This window comes from Chinchilla lanigera, unplaced genomic scaffold (assembly GCF_000276665.1).
Source record: "Chinchilla lanigera isolate Chin_1 unplaced genomic scaffold, ChiLan1.0 scaffold00107, whole genome shotgun sequence".
NCBI classification, from domain to species: Eukaryota; Metazoa; Chordata; class Mammalia; order Rodentia; family Chinchillidae; genus Chinchilla; species Chinchilla lanigera.
In genome coordinates, this window is record NW_004955508.1 from 3,868,960 (window position 1) to 3,881,628 (window position 12,669).

Genomic DNA, 12,669 nt, shown 5'->3' on the forward strand with positions numbered 1-12,669 from the left:
ATTATATTAATTAAGTAAAGACAGAAAATAAGGAAACACTGAACATTTCCAGTGAGAAACAGAAAATTGAGGAAATTATTGAAGTTCTAACAGAAGATAATTACCTTAAACTAAAGAATTCAAGTCTGAACGATTTCCATTCAAGCAACAGCAAAATATTTGAGTGAAATACAGAGAAAGAAATTTTAGAACCCTAAAGAGACAAATTAAAAAACAAAACAAAAAACCCTGCAGAAAGGGAAAAAGACAAACTCCAAAGAACTAGAATTTTATATACAGCTAACCTCAACTACAAAGGGAGACTTGAGTACTTTTCAGAAATAAATGGATCCGAATTTACATTTCATGTAACCTTTCTTACAGTTACTCGAGAATGTACTCCCATCCAACTGGGGCTGAGGTTGGGGGTGTAGTTCAGTGGTACCATACTTACCTAGCACGTCAAGGTTTGGGCTGGAAGCCCAGCAAGGAACAAACCGACCAACAAAAACCCAAACATATAAACAAGCTTGGAAAGGGCCGGGGTGTGCTTCAGTGATGGAGCAGCTGCTCAGCACGCAAGGCCCCGGCTTCCATCCCGAGCACCAAAATTACAGTACAGAACAAAATCCAAAAACACCCACCAACCACCACCACAAGCAAAAGTGCAGTAAATGGAGGACAGCATAAGCTGGGTGTGGCGGTGCACGCCTGCAATCCCAGCACTCTGGGAGGCTGAGAAAGGAGGAGCTCAAATTCCAGCTCAGCCTGGCCAACTTACTGAGATCTGTTTCAAAATAAAAATAAAAAGGCTGGACGTGCAGCTTGGTGCCCTGTGTTCGATCCCCAGCAACAAACACACGCAAGTGTTAGAAACCACAAGAGGGGCAGGGCTCCAGGACGGAGATTTCCAGAAGGGAGAGACTTGAGGAAACGTCAAGTGACAGTTTACAGGTCAGCGAGTCAGAAGACAAGGCCTACAGGTGATACAATACTATCTACATATACAGTAGCAGCCAAAGGAAGAAACTAACAATTGAGAAGGGCGAAGGGTCAAGGCTGCGCTACGCAAAAACAGTGTATAAACGTGGTAAATCAGTAATTAAGTGATGAGTAACACTGATTTAAAAAATGGTAAATCAATAAGCTGCAGAAAAATACAGTATTTACGGAAGGAAAACACCGAAGTCAGTCCCAAGCATAAGGTTATTTCCTAATGGAAATGTATGCACAAACAGTCTCAGACTCTGGGGTGGGAGCCGAGGTAAAGTTGAGCGGGCAAGCCAGGGGCTGAGGGAGGTGTTGGAAAGCGTGCGCAGTCAGCGATTCTGACGAAGGGGCCGCGCTGTCCTACCAACAACTGACTGCAGGAGTGTGTGGCTGAGGAGAGGATGACTAGGAGCAGGTCAGGGCGGGCGACGGTGAGTCACGTGATCGTTAGCACCCTTCACAGGCGCAGCGACGCTAGGAAAAACAGGAGAAAACTTTGGGCAAGGTGGCTACTAACGAGCACTACGCGGCACACTAAAAATCTGACACACAGAGGGGCCGGGACTTAGCTCAGCGGCTCAGCGCCCGCCTGGCAAGCGCAAGGTCATGGGTTCGATTCCTGGTACCGGAGAAAAACAAAGAAAAAGAAAAAATCTGACACACTTTTAAAATAATGTATGTCCCCACCCCCATACGGCTATTGCAATGACTGCAAAAGATCCAATACTGACTCTGTCTACCAAGTGCCTTACTTAGTTTCCATCTCCACCAATGAAAAACAAACAAAAACAAAAGCTCTAAGGTATGATTTTCTATAATACAGACTGGTTCTATCAGGTTCAACACCCTTTCAGGTATTTTGTGCCACTCTGAAGAGACAAGGCAGTCTAGCCTGGCCTCCAGCTCATGATTCTCCTGCCTCAGCCTACCTTACACTTTGGGATCCCAAGTGTTTGCCACCATACCCAGTCACTTTCCATTTTAATGCAGACATAAATGTTATGTGTCAGCAAACATAGTATATTTAAAGCATAAATTAAAAGAAACAAACTGACTTTCCATTTGCCTTATGCCTCGTGTACTTTCTCATAAATTAGAATATTCTTACAGCTAATTATAACTTGGTGCTAGGTTCCAGAATTAAAATCTTTTATTTTACTCTAAGAAAATATACTTACATTTTAGAAAGTTCTTAAGGTCTTTAATGTACCCTTCATAGGAACGTGGATCAGACACACTAAATGTGTACTCCAATGCAGTCACTGGCTTTGGGAAAACCATAAGTCCTGAAAACATAAAAGAAAAGGAGAAATTATATCAAATGCCCCACTCTCCTTACTCTTAACCCTACAATGCAGGTCTCAGTAAATAAGATGGGAAACTGTACTCACAGGTCTGTGAAAGTTATCAACAACTTCCTACTTCTACCCAAGTATGAAAGTAAAGACATCCAAACTTCACTTCAAATCTTCAAAACCATCTCAGATGATACCACTTCGAAACAGTTACGGTGGATATCAGGAGCCCCCTGAAAGCCCCCCGCGGTCACAGGCGGCAGGCAGCACTTGTGGAAGGTGACGGGACCATGGGACGGTACAGCCGCCTTGCTGTGTCAGGCCGGGGCCTCGCTGGAAGAGGTGGGTCACTGGGGCAGGACCTGGCAGGTTCTACCTCCCCGCCCGGCTCAGCGCCTCCCTCACCCTCTGCTTCCTGTCTGCCACAAGGGGAGCAGCTGTTCCTCTGCCCCGCTGTTCTCCTTGGCACCGGCCAACTACGGACCGAAACGTGAGCCAAAATAAACCTCTCCTTCTTTACGTTTTGGGTATCAAGTGTTTTGTCCCAGCAAGGAGAAAAGTGACTAAGACAGAAACGTCCCCTAAATTTGATTATTTCAGCAAACTATAATTGCTATTCCTTATTTAAAAATATGTGACTTGCTTTGCACTTTCTATACTCATTTTCAACCAAGTAATATTTTTAGGTTTTGCCTTTTTTTTTGAGACAGGGTCTTTTTTTTTTTTTTGGTTTTTTTCCGGTACCGGGAACCGAACTCACAACCTTGCGCTTGCCAGGCAGGCGCTTTTGCCACTGAGCTAAATCCCCAGCCCCAAGACAGGGTCTCTCTATGTAGTACAGACTGGCCTCGAACTCAGAGCGATTCCCCCTTCCTAAGCCTCGCAAGTGCTGGGATTACAGGTTTGTGCCACCACACCTGGCTGGTTTTGCCAATTTGAAGTAAGGTACTGAGAAAAATTTTAGCAAATCAGTCTAAGCACCTTTCTCATTCAAATTACAATTATATGGAAACATAAGATAGCTTGCCTTTTTCAATTAAAACCAATAGTACATATTCTTTTAATAGTAAATGTTGCTCTATCATTAAAATGCGTTTTTGACATACTTCATTTGGAGTGAAGCCATTAGTAACTTCTCATCACTAGTTGACACCTCTGTATACAGAAAATGTTATTCTTGAAAAGGAAACACACATTTATCTGTTAGAAATCAAGCTTTCAAGTTTAATATTACCAACATCCCTCATATCTAAAACTGTACTATATATGCATGTGTGCACACTATTTATTTACACTGTAAGTATAATATGCTTGATAAATAATTTTAAGAAACTCAGCTTACCACTGTACTTAAAAATAGTGAACAAACGCCCATCAACCGAAGAATGGATAGAGGGTGGGGTTTGTTATACAATGGAGTACTACTCTGTCATAAAGAAGGATAAACATAAGATATTCCTAGGTAAATGGATGCACCTTGAGACCATATGCTTAATGAAATAAATCAGACTAATGTGTAAATACCACATTGTTTTTCTGGTGTGAGAAACTGGAAGTGTGAATAAGGATCAAAATGTACATTAGGTATTGTGAATAGGAAGAAAATGTTCAAATGGGGAGGGGTACAAGAGAGGGAGGAAGCTGGGTATGGTGGCACACGCCTGTAATCCCAGCACTCAGAAGGCTGAGGCAGGAGGATCATTGCAAGTTCGAGGCCAGCCTGGGCTACAAAGTGAGCTCAAGACCAGCCTGAACTGCATAGTGAGACCCTGTCTCCAAAGAAAAACAAAAAAAACCAGGGGTGACGGGGAGGGAAAGAAAGGAGAAGTTAAAAAAATTGAGGAAAAAAATGGAAACAAAGCTTTTGTAAATGGGAAGGGGAGGAGAGGTTGAAGGGAGGTGGGGAAAAGAATCAAGTTATATCACGTACAGGTACAAATTCTCTATGATGAATGTGATCATTATGTCTATCTAAAATGTACCCAGAAAATCTGCTTAGAAACAGAAAAATAGTGGACACATTTTATTGTATATATAATTCATGGAATTATAAGGAGTTTAGCTTTTCTGAAATAGATCACACTATGGTCAAAGGTAATAATCACATGACTTAGCAAAAAAATAAAATTATCTTTGATAGTCCAGATAAAAAACCAGGGCCACAGTGACAGAGGAAGGGAAAATGAACGCAGAGTTAGTCAGTCTCCAATTCTGTACTTGGTCAAATAAACTAAGAGCAAAGACTTACTCAGCATGCTCAGACAAATACTGGCTATAAACAAGGGAACCATTCTAACTGTTGTAGGCAATAATAGTTGGGGTGCGATCCAGATGAGGATTCTTTAGCCCTGGGCTGGGAGCTCTGTGAGGGGGTCCTGCCCACTGTGCGAGGTTCAGCCGCATCCCTGGCCTCTTGCACAGCCCCTCCCGAGTTCTAAAACCCAAACATCTCCACAGGACAGAGGAGCAGCGGCTGAAAAGCCACTGCACTAGAGAGACTCGCTGCACTTCATCTTCTTAGCCCGCTGGAGTGCTCTCCTTGCTGTGCAAATCCCACTCCTCCAGGCAGTCTTCCCTTCTCTACAGTCAGCACTGCTCCTCTGTCCTCTGTCCTCAACCCCCGACCCCCACCTCCATCCCTTCCTCTCTCCACCTCCCATGGCTTTCTCGGGCTCGTGATCAAACCCAGGCCTCTCGCATACTAGGTAAGTGTTCTAGCACTATCTCTAAAAAAAACTACCAGGGGCTGGGGATTTAGCTCAGCGGCACAGCACCTGCCTGCCAAGTGCAAGGTTGTGAGTTTGATTCCAGGTACCGGAAAAAAAACAAAACAAAACAAAAAAATAATAAAAAAAAATCCTCCACCAGCTGTTTACATTCTAGAGAATGATATGCTGAGATTGAACACATTATTGCTTTCTAAAATTCGCCCACAGGGACCTAGAGGTGCAGCACAATAGCAGAGCATCTGCCTGGCACGCAAGAATCACTGGGTTCCACTGCCAGCATGGCAAAGCGAAAACTGTCACACCTTCACAAGGGCTATATGGTCCACAATCAAGGGAGTGCTAGCATTCAACACCTGCTTCAAAATAACACCAGGAGGGTAAAATGTAACTTAAATACATTCTCAATATTCATTTTTGCTTATTCCTGACGAAGGAATCAAGATTTATCAGTAAATGATTGTGAAGGTCCCTAAATCAGTATGTAAATATTAAACAATAGAAATCAAATTGTTCACATTACCCAACCCTAAGGTTTAGCTATTTTCTATCTGGTATAATAAACCAGATTAACGAAGGTAAACTATAACCCAACTCTGCTAACTGTCGTGGTAACGGCAGCGTCATTACCTGGACTGGGGATCTGATCGCGGTATTTGGGGACCTCGTCGTTCAGAGTCTGAAGCATCACCCACATGGTGAATGAGAAGAGTGCAGCCAGGAACCCATAGAACACCAGGTAGAAGAGTAAGATCAAACCTGTGAAGGAAATGAAGACCCGTCACACGTGGAAACATGCACGCACACACGCCTGGCCAGGTCAGACAGCAAGCTCAAGCTCCGCCGTGCACACAGCCAAGTACTCTCACAGTCAGGACAGGAGAATCTGCCCAAGCAAAGGGTATTTCAGCAGGCAGCACCCACTCATCCCATGAGCCCTCCTTTTTTTCTGGTACTTCCAAGTTAAAGTAGCTTCTATCATTTTCACTCTAGTTCAAAGTCAGAGCTTTAAAATTCCACCATGTAGGGAAGTGTTTCCCAAAATGATGTCCTCTAAAAAGAGGAAGAATTATTTTAAGTGGAACATCCCCCAATATAGCTGCACATTTAAGTGACAGACGGAAAAAAATTTGTACATTAAATCCATATTTCACAGTAACTGTATAAACTTAAGTTTTAAAAAGTGAGTTGATTTAAAGAATAACCACCAGGAAATGTGCAAAGAAGGCAAAAATCACAAGATGATACTCAATAAATAAAGTCTAGGAGACACTAGTCAAGTGGAAGGGCTCATGCAAAAGTGAAGAGTGAGTGAGACGCTCCACTGCTAGGTAAAAGCAAGATCTGGCAGATACATTGCAACATCAAGGGCTTATTTCTTCCCTTGTAACATGAAAGGCTTAGATCTGGCCCAAGCCATTGGTTCATTTTTGGAACACACCTACCATCAATTTTCCTCACCGACATTCTGAGGTAACATCAGAAGTTAGCAAAATCAAGATTAAATTTCAGAATATTTTGTTACAGCCATTCATTTATATTGAAATGCTTAAAAATTGATCAAAGATATTAAACAAACTCCTAGGTATAGCAAAACTGAAGAATACTCAATACCAAGGTTGCAATCATATCAGCTTTATTTCCCAGTCTTTATAACCTACTGTTTTGTCAGAAATTCTAAGTGGATCCCTAACACTGGTCCCCAGGGAGTACCTCAGAGGCCTTCTAGGATTTCTACAATAATATATTCTTGAACATATTCATTTTTCTTCATGCTGAATGACTATACAATTATCTTCTGATTTTCAACAACTCCATGACCCCAAAACAGATTATGCTAAAAGTTAGGTAAGTTTTATTTCAACTATACACCAGGAAACCATTCCCTACCCACTTTTTCAAGAAGGGGAAATAAAGCAGTTTCTTTTTATTTAAGTAGATCACCCCTCCCCAATTACCAGGAAGCCAAGAGAGGGAGCAAGAAGACAGAAGAGAGAGAGCAGGACAGGATGTCACCTTCGACAGCATCACTTCCCTACCTCATACTTCAATTGCGCTGCGGAAAAAGAAAAGACCAGTCTCAAAGGAGTGGTTCACTTGCTACAGAGGGAAATGAAGTAACACAGCCTCAACACCGTTTTAATGAGAAAAAGACAATTCTTTCAGGCATAGGTGAGTACAGAAAATACGGATAAAACTCTCTATACAGAAGAGCAGGACAGACAGATACGGTGGTACTTTGGTTCACTTGTCCCACCATTCTGGAAAAGATGGGCACGTCTGTCTGTGTGGGAGAGGCGGCTGTGGTCATGCTCATCACCCAATGTAGAGTTTGCAAACAAAAACAAAATTCTGCCGAAAGGTTTGGTTGGCGAACCAAACCGTTCACAAACCAAAGTGTTCGTGAACTGAGGTGCCACTGTATAGGAACTCACTAGCGTGGCCGCACGACAGTTACACTTCATTTATAAAACTTCACTTCCATGGTACCGTAACAGTTTACTGACCCATGCACTACATATTAAACTTAAGATACATTCTTTTCACATCATTTTCAAAGTTTTGATTTTAAATTTCCAAGAAAAATAACATAAATGAAATTTATAAAAGTTTCAAACCCAGTATAGAGCAGACATGATGAGCAAGCTGTATCTAAGCCTAATCTCAGCTACTCAGGAAGCTGAGGCAGTACAGCATAAATTCCAGGTCAGCCTGGGTATCTTGGCAAGACCCTGTCTCACGGTAACATTAAAAAGGGCTGGGAATGTACCTCAGTGGTAGGATGCTTGCCTAGCATGTGCGGTCCTGGGTTCATCTCCTAGTACTGCAAACAAACCAAACAGCCGCCATTTCCTAATCTGCTGCTACATACCAGTAGCCACTAGTTGTAAGTAAACAAGTTGTTTCCAGCTTTGAAGGCAGCTTCCCCTACTTGAAAAATTTTGTTTGCCAAGATCCAAAGCCAATACTTAAAAATTGAAACTAAGTGCGGCGGCACATGGCTGTAATCCTAGCACTTGGGAGGTTGAGGGCAGCCTGCACATCACAGTGAGTTCAAGGCCGGCCTGGACTACATGGGAGCTCCTGCCTCAAAAACAAAACCAAACCCACAAGAACAAAAGAAATAGTACAATACAACTAATATCAAATGAAAGACCATTCAAAAGCGTAGTGAGACTTTTTCAATTGAACACTGTCTTCTTGCCTGAGAAAAAACCTCAAAAAAAGAAAAACCCAGAAGTTAAAACACTGAACTGCTGCTCTTGTCTAGGGGTAAATCTGCAGTGGAGTCAGTAACTAAATGCAGTCTGGCGATGGGCTTAACTCTGCAGTGCAGCTCTTATCTGCGGACCTCTGGGTTAGAAATGGGTATTCTGTGTATTGCACCTGTCTTCTGTGCCATGCCTGCTGCGTAGGAAACAATAAACAGTACCATGCTATCATGTCATCAATGTCCCCTCGTTTAAAACTGTAAAAAACTTCAGTACGTCATTACCCAACTAAAGAAACTAATTTGAGCTGGGCACAATCCCAACACACCTACAATCCCAGCACGCTGGGGGGCTGAGGAAGGTGGACTTGAGCCCAGGCTGGGAAACTCAGTGACAGCCTGTCTCAAAAATGAACTTTGTGTGGAGACAGGTTTGGGTATGTAGTCCATGTTGGCCTTGAAATCAAAGCAATCCTCTTGCCTCAGCCTCCTGAGTGCTGTGATTACAGGTGTATGCCATCATTCCTGGCTATCAAAAACATTTTTAGAAAGGGCTAAGGTGGTAGCTCAGGGCAAAGGCCCTGGATTCAATCCCCAGTACTTAAAAAAAAAAGGACTTTAACTCTTAAGAATATCAGGTTTGTGGGGTTCTGAGTTTTGTTTTGTTTGCAGTGCTGGGGATTGAACCCAGGGCCTTGGGCATGGTAGTAAGCAAGTACTCCATCACTGATCTACACCTCTAGTTCAAAACATCAGTATTTTATTTTATTTTATTTTTTTTTTGGTTTTCTCCGGTACCGGGAACCGAACTCACGACCTTGCACTTGCCAGGCAGGCGCTTTTGCCGCTGAGCTAAATCCCCAGCCCAACATCAGTATTTTAAAAAGTCAGAGGTCAAAAGAATCACTGGTCATTCACACACCAGTTTAATGCTGTCATCTGCATTTTTCTGTCATACCGTCACTCTTACCATATAGGAACATGACAAATGTTACTTCTTTATTTTCACTCTTGAGATCTGAGGACACACACAACAGTTGCCATGCCTGTAACTCCAGCTATTTGGGAGACTGAGGCAGCAGGATTCTAAGCTGAAGGCTAGCCTAGACAACTTAGTGAGACCTTGTCTCGAAATTTAAAAGGAATTTTTTTTAAAGGATGGTGGTGTGTGGCTTAGGAGATCTTGGGTTCAAACTCTTATGGTGATGAAAAAAAGTAATAAAAGAGGAAGCAGAAAGAAGAGGAGGAAGACAAGGGGGAAGAAGGAAGAAGAAAAAGGGGGCGGGGAGAGGAAGAAGGAGCTGTCAAATGACTTAAAATTCCAGCCCCTCCACAGGGGCTCTGATCCCTTCCCCTCTCCTGATGTCTCATCTTGGAAAACACCAATATTCAAATCCTTTCCTCTCTTATTTCTGATGAAAGACAGAGACAGGAGTCCAGCGGGTGGGTGGCAGGACAGCTGGCTCTATAAACAAGCATGCCAGGGTCAGGCTCAGCTCAAATCCTGACCGGCCACTTTCGGGCTGTGCAGCCTCAGGCAAAGCCCTGGTCCCCACTCCCCTATGTGAAAAGGAGTAACAGCAGCATCTAGCTAATTATTCACGCTGTAGAAAGGAAAATCAAAGTCAAGAGAGATTTGACAGCATTAAAAACAAAACTCCTCAGAAAGTTCTAGGGTGTGCCTTCTCATTTCTTTTACGTCTATGCTCTGGACTTGCACTGGCTTTGACTCTGACGGAGGCCTAATATCTAGAACATACAAAGAATTGAAAACGAATCAGGGCCCCAAATTTAAAGGCCCAGTCCAAAAATGGGCATCTGAAATGAACAGACACTTCTTGGAAGGAGTAGTACAAATGCCACACAAACACATGGGAAAATGTTCAACATCACCAACCATTTGAGAGACGCAAATTAAAGCAATGCTGAAAATCTCACCCCAGAAAGAATGGCTATTATCAAGCAACCAACCAACAACAAATGCTGGAGAGGCTGCGGGGGAGTGGGGGGGTGGGGAAGGAATCTTCTCCACTGTTGGTGGGAGTGTATCCTGGTGCAACCACTGTGGAAATCAGTGTGCTAATTCCTCAAAAAACTAGAATTGGAGGTCCCACCTGACCCAGCTATTCCTTTTCTGGGTATCTTCTTCCCAAAAGAATTAAAAACATCGTACCACAGCGATATATGCACACTCATGTTTACAGCAGCAGTTTGTAATTGCTAAATCCTGGAAACAACCCACATGCTTATCAACCGAAGAATGGATAAAAAAAGATGAGGGTTTTTTTTTTTTTTTTTACAATGGAGTACTACTCAGTCATAAAGAAGGATACGTTTGAGACATTTCTAGGTAAATGAATGCACCTTGAGACACTTTTTTTTCTGGTCCCAGGAATCAAACTCAGGACCTGTGCTTGCCAGGCAGGCGCTGTGCCTCTGAGCTATACTCCTGGCCTGGAGACCATACTTTTTAAGTGAAATAAATCAGACACACATGTAAATATCACTGTTTCTCTGGTGTGAGAAACAGTGTTAAATAAGGACCGAAGTGTATAACAGGCATCAAGACATAGGAAGAAAGTGTTCAAAAGAAATGAGAAGCAGGGGAGAGGGGAAGGAAGGAAGGAAGGGAAAAAAACAATGACAAGGATGAAATGGGAACAAAGCTTTGTAAATGCGGAGGGGAGGGACTGGGGGAAAAAAGAGGACTCAAGATTTACAGATATGAAGCCCCGATGATGAGTATGGTCACTATGTATATCTAAGTGGTACCAATAAATTTAATTTTAAAATAGTAAATAAGGGCTGGGGGTTCAGCTCAGTAGAGCATAAATTCCAGGGCCGGGGAGATAGCTCAGTGGCATAAGCGCGTGCCTGGCAAGTACAAGGTCCTGAGTTCAATTCCAGGTACCAAAAAATAAAATAAAAAAACTAAAAATAAAATTAAAGTAAAATAAAATAAAATTAAAAATAAACTATTACAGTGAAAAGTAGAAACTATTTGAGAAAGACAAGGTTCACTTTAAGTATAAAATTTTAATTAAAAAAACTACTAATAGGAGAAAAAGGCCAACCATAAACAACTAGAAATGATTTTTGAAACGCTACTGCAATTAAGTTTTACAAATTTAAGCTTTAAAGTTTAACCCAATCAATTTGAACTTTACTCAAAAAGTGTCCTAACAAACGAGATCTGATGAACTCATTTGATGATGTTCATGAACTTTCTTTTACAGAAACCAAGCAACAAGAAACCTGGCCAAGGTTCACCCTGTGTTATCCAGGAGGAGAAGGGCCTGTCCTGCCCGTTTCCGTCCCCCTGGGGCACGCTTCAGTGTGGCAGGGACCGACAGCCTCAAGGCTCCGCCCTCTGCAGAATGGCCCCACCGCAGAGGTGCCCTGGCCACCATCAACCAACCCGGGAGGCTCCTACTGCCCACGCAGGTTCTATCAGTGGCTACAAAAACGCAACTGAACTCTATTTAGGATTCTAATAATTTTATCATACAGGAAACTACTCTATGACCTGTGAACCCACCACTACAATAAAGAACACGTCCATCACTTCCAAAAGGCTCCCTGTGCGCCTTGGCTGGTAACCCACACACCACACCACGAGTCAATTCCCTATGATCACAGCAGTTTGTATTTTACACAACACTGAAATTCCTGATTTTTTTGTTTTTAGTAACAACCTGGAATTAAAATTGTAATTATATGGCAGGAATAATTTAAAAGTAGCCACACAATATTTGGCATTTTCAAAGTAGGTTAAAAAAAAATCCACAAAGTGTTGTTTATAGAAAGATACCTAAAATTAAACACGTAATGATTAAAAATAAACAGGAAAATAAACGTGACATTAGTGTAAGCAAACTAGAACTCAAGGCAGAAGTGTTAACAGTAAGGGAGGTACTATATTAACAAAAAGTAAAAAACACATCAAGACACAGCACGTTCTGCTCCAAGCACACATATACACACAATCTTACAATGACTACAGATTTTTACCAACCTTTCCCAGAAACCTAAACAATGTATCAGAATGAACATGAAGCATTTTTTAACATAACTGTTATCGAATACATGTAGAATTTTGTAGTCACCAGTAAATATATATATATGGCCTCACGCATGCTAAGCAAGCACTCTATCACTAAACAATGCCTCCAGTCAGAAAATATACTCTTTACAAACTTAGAACACTACCCTCACATGTGAACATGACTTAAAATTTACAAAAAATAAGGTTAGGGGTATAGGTGATTAGTAGAATACCTACTTAACATGTGGGTTCAATCCCTAGCCCCTCCCCCCCAAATTTAAAACATTAGCCCCCCACCACCAATCCAAGCCAAGTGTGGTAGTGCCTGATAGCACTTAAGGCAGAAGGATCATAACTCCAAGTCCTGCATAGACAATTTAGTGAGACTCTGCCTCAAAGTACAGTATCTTTAAAAAGGAGAGT

At 42.2% G+C, this 12,669-nt stretch overlaps 1 protein-coding gene across 2 annotated transcripts in view; it reads right to left on the minus strand.

Moving 5' to 3' along the window:
* Window positions 1-7,033, minus strand: part of Atp1b3 (ATPase, Na+/K+ transporting, beta 3 polypeptide) — a 27,248-nt gene extending 20,215 nt beyond the window's left edge. For both annotated transcript variants that reach the window (XM_013506258.1, XM_005407753.2), the window contains exons 1-3: window positions 6,949-7,033; window positions 5,621-5,749; window positions 2,148-2,255 (exon numbers count right to left, since the gene is read on the minus strand). In XM_013506258.1, the coding sequence (XP_013361712.1) occupies window positions 2,148-2,255; window positions 5,621-5,749; window positions 6,949-7,018 (307 nt within the window). In that variant the 5' untranslated portion in view covers window positions 7,019-7,033. The remainder of the gene's footprint in view (window positions 1-2,147; window positions 2,256-5,620; window positions 5,750-6,948) is intronic.
* Between the last annotated feature and the right edge of the window lie 5,636 nt (window positions 7,034-12,669).